Here is a 23344-nt window from a genome sequence, read left to right as displayed (position 1 = left end):
TTTTCACTCTCACAAACCCAGACTCAACCATCCAAAACTCAGCCTCAGCCTCAGCCATTACCAACCCAGCCTGAACCTACACAAACCCAGCGTACAGATCTCCTCACCCAGCCTTCAGGCTCAAACACCCATCTTCCTGACCTGATCACCATACCCCCCACCCCTGACCCCCAGGGCCCTAGTGCCCCCTATGCCTCCACCCCAGACCACCTGCAGCAGAACACGAGCCAGCCTGCTAACCCAGCTCATCCAGCCAAACCAACCAGGCCCAATGACACAGAGCCCACAGAGTGGCTGAAGAGGAACACCTCTCAGTCCCCCATGAGGACCAACGAGGACCCCAGGTAGGGCACCATGCGGTACAGAGAGAGGAGGCGGGAGACAGAGGGGAATTTTATTCCTCCCAGGCTTGCCTGCTTACATCACGGTTCCCCAACTAGCAGCTCACCACAAGTGATTTTATTTGGCCCCCCATGTTTTCTGAGCAAAAACAACACATTTTCTATTTTATTTTTACTGTTGCACATTAAAGACTGTAAAAACACCAGCAAATCAGTTCCAAGTTCCAACAATAAGGCTTAATCAATGCAAGAACTTTCAAGACCTGAATTTCTTAAAATAGATAAGGATCAGCAAAAGATGTCTGGATTTGGATTGGTGAAGATTGTAGATACCGGTATGCAGCTTTTATCTATCTGGGGCTGACAGGCTTAAACTCCGGATGAAACTCCACCACAGCTGATATCACTTTATCTTGCTTACATAGTTGCACGAGTTACGACATGCACGTGGGCGTATTATTCTGTTGACTGTAACGACCTAACTTTCTGCATAATGAGACCATGACTTGGTTATGTTCCTAATTATTTTGATTGGATAATGTTGCAAGAGAAATGTACATCACAATTGAACATCCTAATATCCAAAGTCTGTCTTTTACATACTGTATTTGGATCTTTTGACAATTATAATCACCATTAACAATGAGAATATTTGAATAATCTCTCTCGCTCTGTTTCATTCCCTCTCTCTCCTCCCCCAGAGTAAAGCCTCCTCCTCCGTGGCTTCCAGTACTGGAGAAACATGACATCCCCATCGTGGTGGGAGTGGGCGTGTCTATGGCCTTCATCTTCATCACCATGGCCTTCTACTCCCTGGTCCAGAAGAACGAGCCTGTCCCCACTATTAGAAGTCAGTGGGCCTGTATAGCTCACTCTGTACTGTAACTTCCTCCTATTGTCCACCCTTTGGCATACTGTACTCATTGTTTAAAATACTCTAAGACACACTCATAACAAACCAGGGCACTCCCTATTAATGTGGGAACCCCTATAAAAAATATATTTTTTTTTTGCTCATTGCCAAGATTCTGTATGTGATTTGAACCCTGCATGGTGTCAGAAGTGGAAATATTAATTTCTCTTATTGAATCCCATTAGCCTTGTCTTCCACAGTTCCCAGGAACCTGGGCGTCCCATGCAGACATGCTGAACGTCTGGACACTGGGAGGACCTATGAGAACAGGTGACTGTTTTCAGCACCATTGTTGTTGTTGTTGTTGTGGAGGATATCTCTATGAAAATAGGGCCGTACTTTCCGTGATGGCTAATATTAAGTACATGTATCCTCTGTTCTGAAAGGGCGTTTGAGGATGATGATTTGGTGGCTGTGATTGAACAAAGCCCCAACACATCAGATACACGTGCCAGGCCTCCTGCCCCCAGCCCAGTCACTGTGATGATAGACCCTGCCTCTGATGAGACACAGCCCCCGCACACTCCAGAACACTCGTTCATAGCAGAGACCTACCCTGAGCCCAGCGAAGACACACAGGTCAGTGTGTGTGTGTGTGCGTGCATGAATATGTAAAATCAGGTCAAATATAACATTTCCCACACATTACCATACCAATATATTACAAATTCGGTTGCAGCAGCTGTCTGGATCCTCTCCACCTCAGGTTGACCCCTTCCTGGATGAAGAGAAGGAATGCAGCCTGTCTCACCCCAGCATCCAGCTGCAGTGTGTGGAGGACTGGGGGGGCGGAGGAGTAGAATACGGACAATGCCAGGGCCAAGAAATCTTACCCCATCCCCCCTCTCTCTCTCCTTCCCCCCCTCCTGCGCGTGAGGAAAGCCTGCGCTCCTCCCTGACCCTCCAGACCGCTGAGCCCTATGCCACGCCGGTCCGCCACAGTGTCAGCATCTGCCACGGTAATGCCCCCCTCCTCCTCTCCCACTGCATCTCCCTGGGGCTTACCACCGTCGCCGTTGATGTCCACTTCTACCCAGCAGCCCCTGCTTCCACCACCACCACGACTGTGGCAGCCGTCACCCAGATCAATGCTACTGCCGCTGCTGCTCCAGGGCCCCAGCTCAGCTCCCGATTGGCCCACAGTCAGGAGTATGACCAATCGGCTCCTAGCGTGCGCCAGAGTAAGTAACTAGATATTGGGAAAGGCAGATGGAGAGATTATTCCAACACAGATGTTGCCATTAGTCCCCACTGGAGAGTTTGGCTAGATTGTTGGTCGTCTTCACATTTCAACTGTCTTGTTCTGTCGGTGGTGAGGAGAATGTGTGTGTATGAGAAAGAGGGATCCATCTGGATTCTGGAACCATCCATTGAAGACTATAGGACAACAGCCTTTACTCTGATGCCTTTTATCAAACCTAAATGTGCTACACATACTGTACCAGTCAACTACAAATGTGTCAATAACATACAGTAATTTCAATGTATTCTGTTTCTGTCCTTCGCAAAGAAAAATCATGAGAATAATTTATTCATATTTATTATTTCTGCTCAGTTTTCTATTTTCTTACTACTGAAGTCTTTGAATAGGGAAACAATGTATTATGGCTTCAATGTGTATTAGAAATGTCAGTTACATAATGGTTCTTTAGGCCTAAAATAATGCATTCATAGGAAGCAAAAACAATATGTAATATAGGCAAAAAAGTATTAACTGCTTCCATAATATTCTACATGCCATGGTTTCTGACTTTACTGAATATATATAGTGTTGTGTACATGTCCATTATATTTATATACTTCATGAACTAGTTTGAATGTGGCAAATACATTTTTATCAGTTGTATATTCTACAATGAAAAAGCCAAGGAGAAAACAGCAGTGTACAAAATATTGCAATCTTTGTTGCTGTACACTTCCTATTCAGGTAACCCTCTCTCTCTCTGTTGGGCCATAAACAGACTGTTACTTCTGTGCTGAAACCAAAGGAAGATGTTATGACGACAGGGCTTAAGTCCCAACTGAGACCCAGCGGACCCAAAATTGAGATGATCAGTGATTTTGTGTTTTCATTATCTGGATCAGTTCACTTTATGTTCAGTGAAATGTCTCAATTTCATGAATTTCCTTTTCTACTGCCATGAATTCATCCCTCAGACATTACTGTGTAACAATTTAGAATTCTGTTTTTCCAGTATTTATCATTTTATTTGTTTCAACAACATATACAGTATCAATTGTTGCTAACAATTACAATGTCAACAGAAGTGATTGTAAACAAAGGTTTTTATTTTGTAATCTTACATATTTATTTTGGTGGATAAAAATATCAATCTTTAGTGATCTTGTTACATTTTGTATGGGTGATAAAATAGCAACTAAAAATATTAAAGTTATTTGACACAGATCTAACATTCACATACTGTGAAGTAAAACAAACAAAAACAGTACTGTATCAAATAGATTTTTTATTTACTCAAGAATGGCCAACAAGAGGTTAAAATAATACTGCTGTACTTCATTTGACAATATTCTATTACAGTTTCCACAATGTGATTTTCGTTTGTACCTTTTTGCAAAAATACTGTTAAATCAATGACCATTGTTAGATCATTATGGATGTACTGTAATGTAGACCTAAATCAATATAAAATAAACTGTATTACAGACTATTTCACTGTCGGACTATTTTATGAGTTTTTATCCAGGCTACTTTTCATGTTCACAAAGTACAACGTACATAGGGAACTTGGTGATGATTCATAAATGCAGTCCTTGCATTGTAAACATAATATACAGTACAGGCATCAAAGGTGGGCAAGGGCATTACAATAATACCATACAACAACACTAACGTAACCATGAATTACAGTAAACTCACTATAGCTTACAGTTCAGTGGACGGTTTCCTTGGCGGCGGCTCCTGCCCGGCTGGAGGCACACTGAAGGCTACGTACGGACACCACTTACTGTTCAGACACACCAGTCTCTCCAGCGAGGCTGAGTTGACTATATCAAAGCCTGTCTGGCCTCCGAACGTGCTGGGCTTCCAGTACTCAGGGGAACAGATCGGGTTACCCAGAAGGCCTTTCAGGGAGAACGGAGCCCCCATCTCCACCATGCTCTCGCCAAATATGGCGTTGGGGCGTGTCTTCTCCAGCATGAGGGCGGGGTAGAACTCCAGCGCATCGATGTCACCATAGAGCTCCTCCAGCTCCCTGGCTATCTCCTCCTCACCTAAGAACAATAGAATAGATCTTTATTGTCCCAGAAGAGCTATTCAGTTGCAGCACAATTACACAGATAGGGCACATTTAAAGCAAATTAATACAACATTTATATGTTGGTTATTTAGCAGATGCTCTTATCCAGAGTGACTTACAGTTAGTGCCTTTATTTTAAGATAGCTACAGTGCATTCGGAAAGTATTCAGACCCATTGACTTTTCCCACATTTTGTTATGTTACAGCCTTATTATAAAATGGATAAAAAATTGTGGATACAGTACTTCGTAAAGAGGTAGGTTTTTCAGAATTTTTCGAAAGTTGTGCAGGGACTCAGCTGTCCCGACGGTAGGGCGAAGCTGGTTCCACCATTTGGGTGTATACAATACAGTAAAGAAGCGTAAAAGGGTTCATCAGAAACACATGAAGTTAAAGAGAAGACTGGTTTAAGATGACAGGACGACAGACTGCAGTTGGTTTCTTAACCCATAAGAGTCTAAGCCCCGTCTAATCTGGGGGAACCCTATTTTTGTTGTGTCTGGGTGTATTGATACACCATCCAAAGTGTAATTAATAACTTCTCACCATAATCAATGAATATTCAATGTCTTCTTTTTAACATTTTTACCCATCTATCAATAGGTGCCTTTCTTTGCGAGTTATGGGAAAACTTCCCTGGTCTTTGTGGTTGATTCGGTGTTTGAAAATCACTGCTCGACTTATAAGGTATGTGTGGGGTACAGAGATGAGGTAGTCATAAAATAATCATGTTAAACTACACTATGCAGGGCATTCAGAAAGTATTTAGACCGCTTGACTTTGTCCACATTTAGTTACGTTACAGCGTTATTCTAAAATGGATTAAAAAATATCCTCAATCTGCACACAATACCCCATAATGACAAAGTGAACAGGTTTTTAGAAAAGTTTGCAAATGTATAAAAATTAAAAACAGAAATACCCTAGTTAGATAAGCATTCAGACCCTTTGCTATGAGACTCGAAATTGAGCTCAGGTGCATCCTGTTTCAATTGATCATCTTTGAGAAGTTTCAACAACTTGGACAAGATTTGGAAAGGCACACAACTGTCTATATAAGGTCCCACAGTTGACATTGCATTTCAGAGCAAAAACCAAGCCATGAGGTCGAAGGAATTGTCCGTAGAGCTCCGAGACAGGATTGTGTCGAGGCACAGATCTGAGGAAGGGTACCAAAAATGTTATGCCGTATTGAAGGTCCCCAAGAACACAGTGGCCTCCATCACTCTTAAATGGAAGAAGTTTGGAACCACCAAGACTCTTCCTAGAGCTGGCCGATGGGAGAAACTTTACAAAGGACAACCATCTCTGCAGCACTCCATCAATCAGGCCTTTATGGTATAGTGGTCAGACGGAAGCCACATGACAACCCGCTTGGAGTTTGTCAAAAGGCATCTAAAGGACTCTCAGACCATGAGAAACAAGATTTTCTGGTCAGACCCAAAATTGAACTCTTTGGCCTGAATGCCAAGTGTCACGGCTGGAGAAAACCTAGCACCATCATTACGGTGAAGCATGGTGGTGGCAGCATCATGCTGTGGGGATGTTTTTCAGTGGAAGGGACTGGGAGACTAGTCAGGATCGAGGGAAAGATGAATGGCAGAAAGTACAGAGAGATCCTTGATGAAAACCTGCTCCAGAGCGCTCAGGACCACAGACTGGCGCGAAGGTTCACTTTCCAACAGGACAACGACTCTAAGCATACAGCCAAGACAACACAGGAGTGGCTTCGGGACAAGTCTCTGAATGTCCTTGAGTGGCCCAGCCAGAGCCCGGACTTGAACCCGTCCGAACATCTCTGGAGAGACCTGAAAGTAGCTGTGCAGCGACTCCCCATCCAACCTGACAGAGCGTGAGATGATCTGCAGAGAAGACCGGGAGAAACTCCCCAAATCAGAGCCGGTCAGCCCTATACATTCACTGCGGAAATTGTGTAGGGCCCCGCAAATTACACAAGGGCCCTGCCTCCCCCTCATGTCAAAGTGGGTGTCAATGTTTACAACTTCAATGAGAGGATAAAGCTGAACTATCCTTCTGGTCACGAAAAGAGAAAAAATAAAACACCAGAGTGAATTGCGGGAACAGCAATCAGGTAAACTTGTGTTCTCTCCTCTCCAAGTTTGATGTAATCAAATAACAGTACCGTTAAGTTGATGTGCTAGCTTGCAGTGCATCTCTCTCTAGTCTGTCTGTCTTGCTAACCTAGCTGGGCAGAGCATCTCTTGGTCTGTCTGTGTCTTGCTTGCTAGCCACTTCCACGGCTGTGTTCTGTGACTTTGTGCCTGACAAAGTGAGAATGAAATACAACTATTTGGGGCAACAGTGTTTATAAACTGCAGTTCGGAAAAGATAACCGTGTCGCGTGTGAACATGCGTTCATATGCGCGTGCACGAAATGAAACTTGCGCTTTCCAGCAGCAACCTCTGTGGGGACCAGTCCAGACAATATATGGGCGTGATGACACTCCTCATAGGCGCAAATAATTTTAAAACAAGACAATGATTATCTAGTCTCTCAGTCAAGGTTTAGTTACAACTCTGGACTAATGCAAGATGGAAAGCAATGGATTGACATTGACTATTGATTTATATATTGAATTTAAAATGTTGATTAGCTGGGCGTACTGGGCAATATGGATGCACATCTCTCAGTAAATAATAACCATCATTCAGCCAAGTCAGAGTATAAATAGGAGGGAGCCAGTTTGAATGGGCCTGATGCAGCTGATAAAATTAATAATAGTATTGTTATCTATAATTTACAGGTGCTATGCTTACGTTTGTCAGTAGAGGAGATGCTGGATCATCAGCCAGTACAAGCACAGACTCAGTTGATCCACATCCAGCCAGTACTAATACAGACCCAGTACAGCCGGTTTCAGCAAATACTAACACAGACCCAGTACAGCCGGTTTCAGCAAATACTAACACAGACCCAGTACAGCCGGTTTCAGCAAATACTAACACAGACCCAGTACAGCCGGTTTCAGCAAATACTAACACAGACCCAGTACAGCCGGTTTCAGCAAATACTAACACAGACCCAGTACAGCCGGTTTCAGGAAATACTAACACAGACCCAGTACAGCCGGTTTCAGCAAATACTAACACAGACCCAGTACAGCTGGCTTCAGCAAATACTAACACAGACACAGTACAGCCGGTTTCAGGAAATACTAACACAGACCCAGTACAGCCGGCTTCAGCAAATACTAACACAGACCCAGTACAGCCGGCTTCAGCAAATACTAACACAGACCCAGTACAGCCGGTTTCAGCAAATACTAACACAGACCCAGTACAGCCGGTTTCAGCAAATACTAACACAGACCCAGTACAGCTGGCTTCAGCAAATACTAACACAGACCCAGTACAGCCAGTTTCAGGAAATACTAACACAGACCCAGTACAGCCGGTTTCAGCAAATACTAACACAGACACAGTACAGCCGGTTTCAGGAAATACTAACACAGACCCAGTACAGCCGGTTTCAGCAAATACTAACACAGACACAGTACAGCCGGTTTCAGGAAATACTAACACAGACCCAGTACAGCTGGCTTCAGCAAATACTAACACAGACCCAGTACAGCCGGTTTCAGGAAATACTAACACAGACCCAGTACAGCTGGCTTCAGCAAATACTAACACAGACCTAGTACTGGCAGCTTCAGCAAGTACAGTACTAACACAGACCCAGTACAGCCGGTTTCAGCAAATACTAACACAGACCCAGTACAGCCGGTTTCAGGAAATACTAACACAGACCCAGTACAGCTGGCTTCAGCAAATACTAACACAGACCTAGTACTGGCAGCTTCAGCAAGTACAGTACTAACACAGACCCAGTACAGCTGGCTTCAGCAAATACTAACACAGACCTAGTACTGGCAGCTTCAGCAAGTACAGTACTAACACAGACCCAGTACAGCTGGATTCAGCAAATATTAACACAGACCCAGTACTGGCAGCTTCAGCAAGTACTAACACAGACCCAGTAAGTACTAACACAGACCCAGTACAGCTGGATTCAGCAAATACTAACACAGACCCAGTACTGGCAGCTTCAGCAAGTACTAACACAGACCCAGTAAGTACTAACACAGACCCAGTACAGCCGGCTTCAGCAAGTACTAACACAGACCCAGTACTGGCAGCTTCAGCAAGCACCAAGGAGTACAACTGCTCCCCAAAAAATCCCAGAGCCGTGTTCGTCCCATGTGTAGCACATACTCTAAACCTTGTCATTGCAGATGCTGCCAAATCTTCAAAAGATGTAGTTGGGTTTAGTGCAAAAGCTCTTCACCTTCTTTTCAGCTGGCACATAAAGATGGAGTGTTTTCAAGAATCACATGAACATAATCGTGAAGTCATGGAGTGACACAAGATGGGAAAGTAGGCTCCAAAGTGTTCTGCAATCAGGTATCAGGCTTCTGAGGTTCGGGAGGCATTACTGGAAGCCAGACAGACGACCACAACAATCCTGTGGCCAAAGTGGAGGCACAAGCACTTGCAGAGGAAGTTGGGTCCTACCGCTTCTTGATTTGCTGTGTCGTATGGTGTGAGATACTGACAATGACAAACAAGGTGAACAAGCTCCTCCAATCCGCCTCAATGCAGTTGGATATCGCAGTGAATTTAGTCTCAAATGCAAAAGGCCTCCCTCACTACATACCGGGAAACTGGATTCTGAGGCCCAGACAACAGCCAAAAGCATTTGTGAAGAAGTGAGTGCTGCATCAGATGACCTGGCCTCCACAATCCCCCAACCAAATTGAGATGGTTTGGGAGTCGGACCGCAGAGTGAAGGAAAAGCAGCAAACAAGTGCTCAGCATATGTGGGAACTCCTTCAAGACTGTTGGAAAAGCATTCCAGGTGAAGCTGGTTGAGAGAATGCCAAGTGTGTGCAAAGCTGTCATCAAGGCAAAGAGTGGCTATTTGAAGAATCAAATATATTTTGATTTGTTGAAAACTTGTTTGGTTACTACATGATTCCATATGTGTTATTTAATAGTTTTGATGTCTTCACTATTATTCTACAATGTAGAAAATAGTTTAAAAAAAACTGAATGAGTAGGTGTTCTAAAACCTTTGACCGGTAGTGTATGTAAACGTGATTTCATTTTATTTTGTGGGGTTTTATACATTTGCAAACATTACTAAAAAAACATTTTTGATTTGTCATTATGTGGTAGTGTGTAGATTGATGAAGGAAAAAAATAACTATTTCATATATTTTCAAAATAAGGCTGTAACTTAACACAATGTGGAAAAAGTAAATGGGTCTGAGTACTTTCCGAATGCACCCTATATACAAAAGTATGTGGACACCCCTTCAAATAAGTGGATTCGGCTATTTTAGACATACCCCATTGCTGACAGGTGTATAAAATCGAACACACAGCCAAGCAATCTCCATAGACAAACATTGGCAGTTGAATGGCCTTACTGAAAAGCTCAGAGACTTTCAACGTGGCACCGTCATAGAATGCCACCTTTCAGTTCGTAAAATGTTTGCCCTGCTAGAGCTGCCCGGCCAACTGTAAGTGCTGTTATTGTGAAGTGGAAACATTAGGAACAACAATGGCTCAGCCGCCAAGTGGTAGGCCACACAAGCTCACAGAGCGGGACCGCCGAGTGCTGAAGCGTGTAGCACGTAAAAATAGTCTCATCGGTTGCGAAACTTACAACCGTTCCAAACTGCCTCTGGAAGTAACGTCAGCACAAGAACTGTTCGTTGTGAGCTTCATGAAATGAGTTTACATGGCCGAGCAGCCGCAGACAAGCCTAAGATCACCATGCGCAATGCCAAGCGTCATCATGAGTGGTATAAAGTTTGCCACCATTGGACTCTGAAGCAGTGGAAATGCATTCTCTTGAGTGATGAATCACACGTCACTATCTGGCAGTCCGACGGACGAATCTGGATGTGGAGGATGCCAGGACATTATAGATGATTCTGTGCTTTCAACTTTGTGGCAACAGTTTGGGGAAGGCCCTTTCCTGTTTCAACATGAAAATGCCCCCTTGCACAAAGCGAGGTCCATACAGAAATGGTTTGTCGAGATCGATGTGGAAGAAATTGACTAACCTGCACAGAGCCCTGACCTCAACCCCAACGAACACCTTTGGGATGAATAGGAGCGCTTTTGGTCATGTAGTGTATTATTGCTCACAGAGTGAGTCCATGTGACTTATTATGTGACTTAAGAACATTTTGAATCCTGAACTTATTTAGGATTGCCATGACAAATGGGTAGAATACTTACAGTTGAAGTCGGAAGTTTACATACACTTAGGTTGGAGTCATTAAAACTAGTTTTTCATCCACTCCACAAATTTCTTGTTAACAAACTATAGTTTTGGCAAGTCGGTTAGGACATCTACTTTGTGCATGACACAAGTAATTTTTCCAACAATTGTTTACAGACAGATTATTTCACTTATAATTCACTGTACCACAATTCCAGTGGGTCAGAAGTTTACATACACGAAGTTGACTGCCTTTAAACAGCATGAAAAATTCCAGAAAATTATGTCATGGCTTTAGAAGCTTCTGATAGGCTAATTGAGTCAATTGGAGGTGTACCTTCAAACTCAGTGCCTCTTTGCTTGACATCATGGGAAAATCAAAAGAAATCAGTCAAGACCTCAGGAAAAAAAATTGTAGACCTCCACAAGTCTGGTTCAACCTTGGGAGCAATTTCCAAACGCCTGAAGGTACCACGTTCATCTGTACAAACAATAATACGCAAGTATAAACACCATGGGACCACATAGCCGTCATACCGCTCAGGAAGGAGACGCGTTCTGTCTCCTAGAGATTAACGTACTTTGGTGCGAAAAGTGCAAATCAATCCCGTGAAGATGCACGAGGAAACAAGTACAAAAGTATCTATATCCACAGAAAAACCGCTCAGCAAGGAAGAAGCCACTGATCCAAAATCGCCATAAAAAAGCCAGACAACGGTTTGCAACTGCACATGGGGACAAAGATCGTACTTTTTTGAGAAATGTCCTCTGGTCTGATGAAACAAAAATAGAACTGTTTGGCCATAATGACCATCGTTATGTTTGGAGGAAAAAGGGGGAGGCTTGCAAGCCGAAGAACACCATTCCAACCATGACGCACGGGGGTGGCAGCATCATGTTGTGGGGGTGCTTTGCTGCAGGAGGGACTGGTGCACTTCACAAAATGGATGGCATCATGAGGAAAGGAAAATTATGTGGATATATTGAAGCAACATCTCAAGACATCAGTCAGGAAGTTAAAGCTTGGTCGCAAATGGGTCTTCCAAATGGACAATGACACCAAGCATATTGCCAAAGTTGTGGCAAAATGGCTTAAGAACAACAAAGTCAAGGTATTGGAGTGGCCATCACAAAGCCAGCTCTGTCAGGAGGTATGGGCCAAAATTCACCCAACTTATTGTGGGAAGCTTGTGGAAGGCTACCCGAAACGTTTGACCCAAGTTAATAAACAATTTAAAGGCAATGCTACCAAATACTAGTTGAGTGTACGTAAACTTCTGACCCACTGGGAATGTGATGAAAGAAATAAAAGCTTAACTAAATCATTCTCTCTACTATTATTCTGACATTTCACATTCTTAAAATAAAGTGATGATCCTAACTGACCTAAAACAGGGAATTGTTACTGGGATTAAATGTCAGGAATTGTGAAAAACAGAGTTTAAATGCATGTAAACTTCGGACTTCAAATGTAAGTCAAGACATTTCAGCCTTTCCTTTTTAATTAATTTATTTTAAAAATTGTAAGCCAGTGACACAAAATCTCAATTTAATACATTTTAAATTCAGGCTGTAGTGTGGAAAATGTGGAAAAGTAGGGCCTCCCGGGTGGCGCAGTGGTCTAGGGCACTGCATCGCAGTGCTAACTGCGCCACCAGAGTCTCTGGGTTCGCGCCCAGGCTCTGTCGCAGCCGGCCGCGACCGGGAGGTCCGTGGGGCGACGCACAATTGGGCTAGCGTCGTCCGGGTTAGGGTGGGTTTGGCCGGTAGGGATATCCTTGTCTCATCGCGCTCCAGCGACTCCTGTGGCGGGCCGGGCGCAGTGCGTGCTAACCAAGGGGGCCAGGTGCACGGTGTTTCCTCCGACACATTGGTGCGGCTGGCTTCCGGGTTGGAGGCGCGCTGTGTTAAAGAAGCAGTGCGGCTTGGTTGGGTTGTGCTTCGGAGGACGCATGGCTTTCGACCTTCGTCTCTCCCGAGCCCGTACGGGAGTTGTAGCGATGAGACAAGATAGTAATTACTAGCGATTGGATACCACGAAAATTGGGGAGAAAAGGGGATAAAATTAAAAATAAAAATAAAAAAAAAAACATGTGGAAAAGTCAAGAAAACATTCTGAAGGCACTGTAGGTGCTCTTTTGACCGCAAATCAGTCTTTGTCGACGCTTCATCAATTGAGGTCGAAACGAGTCAACTTTATAATTAGTAAAAGAGCAACTATGCATTAGAAAATACATATGGTTGTTGCTGTCTTTTTGGATTCATGACTTTACCCAGATGAGCATCCGATTCCATAGAGCCATTTTCTGTTTATCATCAAACGTCACATTTGATTGATGCGCACGCATCCCGACATCAAAAAGCTGTCGCAGGATAGCTAATTCTGATGTCGAGACCTTGACAAAATTAACAGTGAGTGAGCGATGACCATGAAAACAAGCAAGACTAATGGCTATAGCTATGATCAACAAGTATATTATATTTTTGGCTTTATCTAGCTCTATTTGGGATATTTTACCTCGCCTCCCTGGCTTGCTAGGTAATCAAACCTCTCATGACATCTGCAATGTTGTAGACGATAACCATCTGATTAAGCGTTAGTTTACTTACACGATCTGCATTTGAAGTTGCATGTGATCGTATCCACTGCTATGTAAACAAAGAGGTTTCTGATTACGAACTGTTTGTGTGTATGCATTGATATGTAGGCTACATGTGCCTTTTGTAAAAAAAATATAAAAAAAATACTGATGCAGTTCTGTCCTTGAGCTGTTCTTGTCTATTAATGTTCTGTATTATGTCATGTTTCATGTTTCCTGTAGACCCCAGGAAGAGTAGATGCTGCTTTTGCAACAGCTAATGGGGATCCTAATAAAAGACTAATAACAATACCAACTGCGCATGCAACTTTTTATGATGCAGCCGTTAAATGGTTCTATAGAAGCCTTTAGTATCACCGGAATTTCCAAAACTCTAAATATGTAGTCTTACCAGTGAAATCAGAGAAAGATGTGTAGGGCCTCAGGTTGAACCTCTTCCTGTACTCGTTGAAGGGTTGGAGACGCAGAGCCCTGGACTCTTCAATAACACCCTCGGCCACCTTGGTCACCACTGGGTGGATGTTCTTCCCACCTCCTATCTGAGAAACAGAGAAAGGATTAAAACCAACTGACCCCATATACCCATAGGTACTGGTGTAGACTAGTTCTAAAAGGATCAGCATCAAGTTTATTGGAAACTCTCCAGTTAACTGTTAATAAACAATGATTAATTTATGATTGATTTCAAGTGTCCCTGTGTAGAATTTCCACAACAATAGAAATCTAAAAACAGGTGGCTGCGTCTGTTCTTTCACTTAACTCTTCCTGAGTAACCAATGACTATAACAGGCAGAGGATTGCTTCGCAGGCTACATGACAGAAGGTGAGAAAGGTGCCATCTCAGCAATTGTATATTTTGTATACAGTGGGAAAAAACCCTATAGACATGGTAGTGACTGCATACGAAGATGAAGTTATTAAAACTGCAGTTGAGGGTCAGCTACTCTAATGTGGTCTGGGTGAGAAAGGCCCTCCCAAGAAGGGCCCTAAATGTGTTACTCCATATACAGTATACACCCACAGGACTTCACAGTACATGGATTACATTCCGATTGTGTGTCACTGACCTACACACAACACCTCATGTCACAGTGGAATTATGTATATATTTTTTATTAATAAAAATTGAAAAGCTGAAATGTCTTGAGTCAATAAGTATTCAACCCTTAGTTAATTGTATTTATTATGGATCCCCATTAGCTGCTGCTGGATCCTACTAAATTAAGGCAGTTATACCTCAACTTGCTTTAAAAACATTACAATACATTCACAACAAATTTCACAACACATTAAGTGTGTGCCCTCAGGCCACTACTCTACTACCACATATCTACAACACAAAATCCATGTGTACGTGTGTGTATAGTGTGTATGCTATCGTGTGTGTGTGTATGCATGTGTCTGTTTGTCTCTCTTCACAGTCCCCGCTGTTCCATAAGGTTTATTTTTATGTTTTTTCTAATCTAATTTTACTGCTTGCATGAGTTACTTGATGTGGAATAGTGTTCCATGTAGTCATGGCTCTATGTAGTACTATGCGCCTCCCATAGTCTGTTCTGGACTTGAAGACTGTGAAGAGACCTCTGTTGGCATGTCTTCTGGGGTATGCATGGGTGTCTGAGCTGTGCCAGTAGTTCAAACAGACAGCTGGGTGCATTCAACATGTCAATACCTTTCACAAATACAAGTAGTGATGAAGTCAATCTCTCCTCCATTTTGAGCCAGGAGAAATTAACATGCATTTTATTAATGTTAGCTATCTGTGTACATCCAAGGGCCAGCTGTGCCTCCCTGTTCTAAGCCAATTGTATTTGACCTAAGTCCCTCTTTGTGGCACCTGACCACACGACTGAATAGTAGTTTAGGTGCGACAAAACAAGGGCCTGTAGGACCTGCCTTGTTGATAGTGCTGTTAAGGCAGAGCAGCGCTTTATTATGGACAGACTTCTCCCCATCTTGGCTACTGTTGTATCAATATGTTTTGACCATGACAGTTTACAATCCAGGGTTACTGGATTAGTTACCTCAACTTGCTCAATTTCCACATTATTCATTACAAGATTCAGTTGAGGTTTAGGTTTAGTGAATGATTTGACCCAAATACAATGCTTTTAGTTTAAATATTTAGGACTAACTTATTCCTTGCCACCTATTCTGAAACTAACTGCAGCTCTTTGTTAAGTGTTGAAGTCTAACAAAACTGCCTCGACAATCTTTTTATCAATTTCTCTCAGCCAGTCAGTCATTTGACTAAGTGCTGTGCTTGTTGAATGTCCTTCCCTATAGGCCTGCTGAAAGTCTGTTGTCAATTTGTTTACTGTAGCATTGCATCTAGTCAAACACAATTTTTTCCAAAAGTTCATTAAGGGTTGGCAACAGGCTGATCGGTCAGCTATTTGAGCCAGTATAGGGCGCTTTACTATTATTAGGTAGCGGAATGACTTTTGCTTCCCTCCAGGCCTGAAGGCACACACACTTTCTAGTAGGCTTAAATTGATAATATGGGAAATAGGAGTGGCAATATCGTCTGCTATTATCCTTAGTCATTTTCCATCCACCTTGTCAGACCCCGGTGGCTTGTCACTGTTGAGACAATTTTTCACCTCTTCCACACTCACTTTACGGAATTCAAAATTACAATGCTTGTCTCATAATTTGGTCAGATATACTTGGATGTGTAGTGTCAATATTTGTTGCTGGCATGTCATGCCCAAGTTTGCTATTCTTGCCAATGAAAAAAAACATTAGTTGGCAACATCAGTGGGTTTTGTGATGAATGAGCCATCTGATTCAGTGAATGATGGAGCCGAGTTTGCCTTTTTACCCAAAAATTAAGGCGCTTCAAAACTTTTTAATATCATTCTTTATATAATGTATTTTTGTTTCATAGTATAGTTTCTTCTTTTTATTCAGTTTAGTCACATGATTTCTCAATTTGCAATATGTTTGCCAATTGGTTTTGCTGCCAGACTTATTTGGCTCATTCCTCTCAACCATACAATGTTTTCAATTCCTCATCAATCCAAGGGGATTTAACAGTTTTTACAGTCATTTTCTTAATGGGTGCATGCTTATTAGTAACTGGAATAAGCAATTTCATAAATGTGTCAAGTGCAGCATCCGGTTGCTCCTCATTACACACCATAGACCAGCAAATATTCTTTACATCATCAACATAGGAATCATTACAAAACGTATTGTATGACCTCACACTATATTAGGCCCAGCCTTCAGCACTTTCTTTTTCCTAGATATGGTTACTATATTGTGATCACTACAGCATTAGTAAAGATGTGATCAATACATGTTGATTATTTCATTCCTGTGCTGTTTGTAACTACCCTGTTAGGTTGACTGATAACCCAAACCAGATTTCAGGCACTGGTTACAGTTTGAAGCTTTTTCTTGAGTGGGCAGCTTGATGAAAGCAAGTCAATATTGAAAATCACCCAGAAAATATACTTCTCTGTTGATATCACATACATTGTCAAGCATTTCACACATATTATCCAGATAGTGACTGTTAGCACTTTCTGGTCTATGGCAGCTTCCCACAAGAATGGGCTTTAGGAGAGGCAGATGCACCTGTAGCCATATTACTTCAACAGTACTTAACATGAGATCCTCTCTAAGCTTTACAGGACTGTGGTTCTTAATATAGACCGCAGCACTGCCTGCATTGACATTTCTGTATTTTCTGTAGATGTTATAACCATGTATTGCTACTACTGTATCAAAGGTATTATCTAAGTGAGTTTCAGAGATATGAATGTCATCTGTTACTAGTTAATGACTTCATGAACCTTGTTTCTTAGGCTACATATGTTAACGTGGGCTACTTTTTAGCACTTTTCTGGGATGTTTGATTGTTTTCATTGCTTTACTGGGAAGCATAGCAGAAGTAGACATGCTTATGCCAGTGCAGGGTGAGCTGCACACAATGGACTTCCTACTAGGGCACACCACCTCAGTGCAACTCTGGTTCATAGGCACATGATTATTGCATACAATATCTGTGGGATCAGCAGAGGCATTATGGCAAGCTTAAACAAGTGCAGGAGTAAAAATGTGCTTAACAAGTCACATAAAAAGTTGCACTGACTCTGTGTGCAATAATAGTGCTTAATAGTGTTGAATATCCCTTTGAGCACGGTGAAGCTATTAATTACACTTTGGATGGTGTATCAAGACATCCAGTCACTACAAAGATACAGGCGCCTTTCCTAACTGAGTTGCCAGAGAGGAAGGAAACCACTCAGGGATTTCACCATGAGGCCAATGTTCACTTCAAAACAATTACAGAGTTTAATGGCTGTGATAGGAGAGAACTGAGGATGGATCAACAACATTGTAGTTAATCTACAATACTAACTTAAACGACAGAGTGAAAAGAAGGAAACCTGTACTGGAAAAAAATATTCCAAAACATGCATCCTATTTGCAATAATGCACTAAAGTAAAAGTAAAACTGCAAAAAATGTGGCAAAGAAATGAACTTTATGTCCTGAATACAAAGCATTATGTTTGGGGCAAATCCAACACAAAATCACATCACTGAGTACCACTCTTCATATTTTTAAGCATGGTGGTGGCTGCATCATGTTATGCGTATCCTTGCTATCGGCAAGAACTAGAGATTTGTTTTTTTACAAAAAGAAATGGAAATTCACCTTTCATCAGGACAATAACCTGAAACACGAGGTCAAATATACACTGTAATTGCTTACCAAGATGACATTGAATGTTCCAGACGGGTCTAGTTACAGTTTTGACTTAAAATATATGGCAAGACTTGAATATGGCTGTCTAGCAATGATCAACAACCAACTTGGCAGAGCTTGAATAATTATAAAAATAATAATGTACAAATATTGTACTACCCAGGTGTGCAAAGCTCTTCAGCCTTTTTCACACCGCAGGCCTTAATGCTCAAATGAGTTTGTTTTTCAAATCCGTGTTGGACTACTGACTGTCCAAACAGCTAATTACAAGTGACCAAATTGGATGTGTTGGTTCTGACAGCAGTCATTTGCTGACAAGGCTATGCTAGTTGTCACAGTAATAATGGGTGTGTGCACAATTGTGTAGGCTGTTTTGTGGTGGTGCTTGTGCTTCCTATCACTCAGAAGTTACGTAGCAATTTGAATGTTCCAAATCATAGAGTAAGAACACTTTTAAACCTTGAAAGGATAAGACGATCCAACTTTCAAAACAAGTCCTTTTTGGCTAGCCACAACAGCCAACTAGCTTACTAGGTAGCTGTTTAGTTTTCTAGCACATTCCCAAATTTGTTTGTAAACAATTAACAAGCTAGTTAGCTACCACATGTGCTTGTCAAACTGTCAGAGTACCTAGCAAGCAACAAGATATGTCGAAAAACAGTCTAAAAACAACTTGAGGGCAAATATGTCAGATTTGACCGTTCAAACAAGTCACATGGCCAGGAAACAGATTTGTATTTGACTTCAAACCACCTACGAAGCTGGTTTGAAATGTGGCTTGAAATATCTGATTCCATGTGCTTTTTGGCTGTTCAGACTGCAGGAAAAAAGAACAGATTCGAATCGGATATGCAAATAAATAGGATTTGAGTCACTTTAAACTGCCATCTGCCAATTTAGAGACTTACTCAGAAAGACTCATAGCTGTTTATCGCTGCCAAAGGTGATTATAACATGTATTCACTCAGGTGTGTGAATTCTTATATAAATGAGATATTTCTGTATTTCATTTCCAATAAATTAGCAATATTTAAAAAAACATGTTTTCACTTTGTCATTATGGGGTATAGTGTGCAGATGGATAACCCCCATCCATTTTGAATTAAAGCTGTAACAACAAAATGTGGAATAAGTCAAGGGGTATGAATACTTTCTGAAGGCACTTTCACAGCCTTATCATTTCCTCTCCATCTCTCGTACACATAATTTGCCTGGCTCAAAAGAAGAACTACGACAACACACACATCAGGGTTGGGGTCAATTCAGTTGAAGTCACTTAAAATAAATAGCTTCTGCTTTTTGGGAGAAATAGAAAATAGATGTCATTTTTCAGAATTTCTGTTTACTCCCTGAATAGACTGACTTCAATTCGAATTGACCCTAACCTTGACACACAATCCTATCAGACAGATCACTATAGCCCAGATCTGTATGCACTTTAGACAACTTTCTATGTAGGGGAGAGTGCCAGGTAAGTTGAGCCAAAGAGTTAGTTGAGCAACCCTTTGTTTCTAGGAAACAAAATTAATAAATGTGACCAAATATTTAGGAAGAGGTCATCATTTCATGGAATCTGTAAAGGAAAATCCCACATGGAAAAAGTGGTTAGCAAGTTAGGTAAAATAAAAAAGATTCACAAAGTCAGATTAATTTATTGTGTTAAGAGATTTCATGATGCTTGTATCTAAACTGAATTAGATTGATTTATAAATCAGTTGGGATCTCTATAAGCTACAAGATGAGGTCCTAAACATAGCATGAAAGTGCATCCTTGTAGCTGTATGGGCTAATATAGTCAAAATGTTTGCCTAGGGGTAAGTTGAGCCAATGGCCAACATACCCCATACAAATTATGATTCAATTTTTGTCAGTTTGATGCATAATACGAATAGTATTTTTGCATTGTGTCATGCATATGAATGCATTTTTGTTACAGAGCAGATATCATGCAACAAGCCCCCCTTAAGGTTATTGAGAGAGCAGCCAAGGAAGTGAGAGAAGGGAAAAGTACAAGCAGCACCAAGGGATGATAAAAACCTATTCCCCCTCAAGAGACTGAAAAGATTTGACATGGATCCTCAGATTCTCAAAAGGTTCTACAGCTGCACCATCGAGAGCATCCTGACTGGTTGCATCACTGCCTGGTATGGCAACTGCTCGGCCTCCGAATGCAAGGCACTACAGAAGGTAGTGCGTACGGCCCAGTACATCACTGGGGCCAAGCTTCCTGCCATCCAGGACCTCTACACCAGGCGGTGTCAGAGGAAGGCCCTAAAAATTGTCAAAGACTCCAGCCACCCGAGTCATAGACTGCTCTCTCTGCTACCGCACGGCAAGCGGTACCGGAATGCCAAGTCTAGGTCCAAGAGGCTTCTAAACAGCTTCTATCCCCAAGCCATAAGATTCCTGAACACCTAATCAAATGGCTACCCAGACTATTTGCATTGCCCCCCCCCCCCCCTCTTTTACACAGCTGCTACTCTCTTATTATCTATGCATAGTCACTTTAATAACTCTATCTACATATTACCTCAACTAACCGGTACCCCCCTGTATATAGTCTCGCTGTTGTTATTTTACTGCTGCTCTTTAATTACTTGTTACTTTTATTTCTTATTCTTATCCGTATTTTTTTAAACTGCATTGTTGGTTAAGGGCTCGTAAGTAAGCATTTCACTGTAAGTATTGTTGTATTCAGCACATGTGACTAATACAATTTGATATGATTTACCATACTCTGTTCAAAGACATCCATGTCTCAAGGCTTATTAAATCGTTCTTTAACCTGTTTCCTCCCCTTCACGGATTGAAGTTGATTTAACAAGTGACATCAATAAGGGATCGTAGCTTTCACCTGGATTCACCTGGTCAGTCTATGTCATGGAAAGAGTTCCTAATGTTTTGTACACTCAATGTACAATATACCACACCCCCATCCCATGAATTAAACTTTGACCCATCAGCACCGTCACCCACTTACCCCAAGGCGGTTCAACTTACCCTGTCTCTATGCTCAACGTAACCCATACCCTGGGTAAGTTGTGCCAAGACACCACTTTTTTTGGACATGCTATTTTCTCAAACTGTTATGTTTACATGAATTCTAGCATCCTGAAATATATGTAGATATCTCTGTTAGAAAGAATGCTATATTTCCCTTGACTTAGTGATGCTGAATAACATATACCCCACTCTCCCCTATGGCATGACAATGATATTGAGACTAGGGTTCATCAATACAACACTGCATATGACATCCCATAGTCACCACACAACCCATACCTGTCCAGCACACTGGCGTGAGAAAGCGTCCACCAGTTTCTCCACCCCGTAGTGTGTGACGATGGAGGTGTTGAAGATGAACTGGGAGTAGGGCACCACGTCTCCGTCTATGTGGAAGCTGTCTGGCATCAGGGGGTGCCAGTGGTACAGTTGGTTGAACTCCACAGCGATGCGGTTCCTGTACTGGAACGTGGACTTGAAGAGCAGAACCGGATCGAACTTCAGATCCAACAGGTAGCCGCTCAGGTGCTGCACGTAGTCCTCGATCACTATCCGGATAGTCTCACCTGGAATATGAACAAAAAATGAATCTACTATAGCAGTGTGTGGATTATTTTCCCCGTAACTATTCACTCAACCCAGAACATGGAAAGGTTTCCTTAATATTAATATTCCAGCCTAAAGCACAGTGTCTAAAATGGACAGTGTCTGGCAACATGAAAGACTAGAGTGAGATCTGTTCAGTCTAGTGTGTACTTACCTATGACGATGAGCCTGGTGGTCTGGAAGAGCTGCTCATCCCCCCAGGTGGGGTGCTCGGCCTTCAGGATGTCACAGACGCGGTTGTGTTCTCTCAGCCACAGGGTGGCGTACATGGTGAGGCCTGGCAGCAGCCCAAACACCTCCTGCCCAATGGCCATGCGCTGCCCCACGGGAACCCCTCGAGGGTAGCTCATATTCACCGGTGCCTCGGCTACCGTTGGAGGGTACACCTCACCTTTAATTACCTGGAAGAGAAGATGGACAGTGAAAAAGGGAAAGTAGTACTATGGACCCTTTAAGAGCTTTACTGACTCAATAGCACAATACTGAGCTTTAGTGATTCAATGAGCATGCTTTACTAATTTCTTTGGATGATAAAAAACTAAACATTAGTGTCCCCTTTGGGGTTTTGTGGAAAAGACATTTGAAATATGTCACTGACAGGAATGGACAGGAATGTAAACTTTATTATGTATCCTTCCTTAATACATACTGTTCACCAACGTCTTCATCCTGGGACTCAATTTCACCAGCAACCTGCCAAACTAATCAATGAATATGTCTTGCCAGAGCCCAGTCATTAGTAGTGGAGGAATGGGCCATGCCCATGACCACAACATTTTGAAACACTACTGTTAGTTACAGTAAATACTGTTTACCTCAACAACCCCCCTAAATAACCAACAGTTGTACAGCCATCTCATCCTGAGTATCATATGCATACTGTTAAGTTAATGTTTTAAGTATCCCTATACTTCTGTTATTACGGTGCTATCACTCTGTTATTAGTGCACCTGCGCAGAAGTCTCTCTTGCAGTTGGACCTGGCCTGAGTGTGATCGCAACTAAGTACTGTGGAAATACGGTAAAGTAAACATTGTTAAACTGGAACCTAGTCGTGGTGTCATTTATAGTTTACACAAGCCACTGCTGAAAGAGACATTGATCAATGGGGTTGTTACAACATCAGCTCTCCCGGACTCTGAACCAACCGCCATTTGCCAAAAACGGATACCAATCCCAAAACAACTTTCTGTAGAAGTTCATTTCAACAGATAAAGCCAATGGGTGTACTTCTTTATCCCGACATGAGTCAAGATGTATTCCCTCTTAAAAGATATGTCTATTCTTTCATGCTAGTGATGCGATAAGATAATTTATGGGGCTCGGAACCAATAGTATTTACTTTAAGCACAAGTTCTTCAGAGTTACCACAGAGTGGTACCATGTTTACAGTAACATTCCAGTGGAGATTTGTCCATGCTTTCGCACAGCTGGAGTGGAGTTATGCATTATTCTACATACCTGGTATTTCATCTTTCCGTCTTTAAGAAGCCGGAGGTTCAGTTGACGCACCAGACTATCGCCGTAGACATGGCCGGCATCCACCTGGTTAGAGATTATTATAAAATATGAGATTAAAAAAGAGATTTTGTGAGACATGATGCATGGCAAGAGATAGATGAATATGGTTCTCATGTCTCTCTCT

At 42.2% G+C, this 23344-nt stretch overlaps 1 protein-coding gene across 1 annotated transcript in view; it reads right to left on the bottom strand.

The window, feature by feature from the left end:
* Window positions 1–3702: 3702 nt before the first annotated feature.
* Window positions 3703–23344, bottom strand: part of ptgs1 (prostaglandin-endoperoxide synthase 1) — a 45184-nt gene continuing 25542 nt past the window's right edge. Inside the window, exons 7-11 of the mRNA XM_039006311.1 lie at window positions 23161–23244; window positions 21855–22101; window positions 21374–21660; window positions 13762–13909; window positions 3703–4491 (exon numbers count right to left, since the gene is read on the bottom strand). Of these exons, the coding sequence (XP_038862239.1) occupies window positions 4142–4491; window positions 13762–13909; window positions 21374–21660; window positions 21855–22101; window positions 23161–23244 (1116 nt within the window). The 3' untranslated portion in view covers window positions 3703–4141. The remainder of the gene's footprint in view (window positions 4492–13761; window positions 13910–21373; window positions 21661–21854; window positions 22102–23160; window positions 23245–23344) is intronic.

The sequence above is a fragment of the Salvelinus namaycush genome, chromosome 1 (genome assembly GCF_016432855.1).
Source record: "Salvelinus namaycush isolate Seneca chromosome 1, SaNama_1.0, whole genome shotgun sequence".
Lineage (NCBI taxonomy): Eukaryota > Metazoa > Chordata > Actinopteri > Salmoniformes > Salmonidae > Salvelinus > Salvelinus namaycush.
The sequence above is the reverse complement of the archived record's forward strand: the minus strand, read 5'-3'. Positions and strand labels throughout refer to the sequence as shown.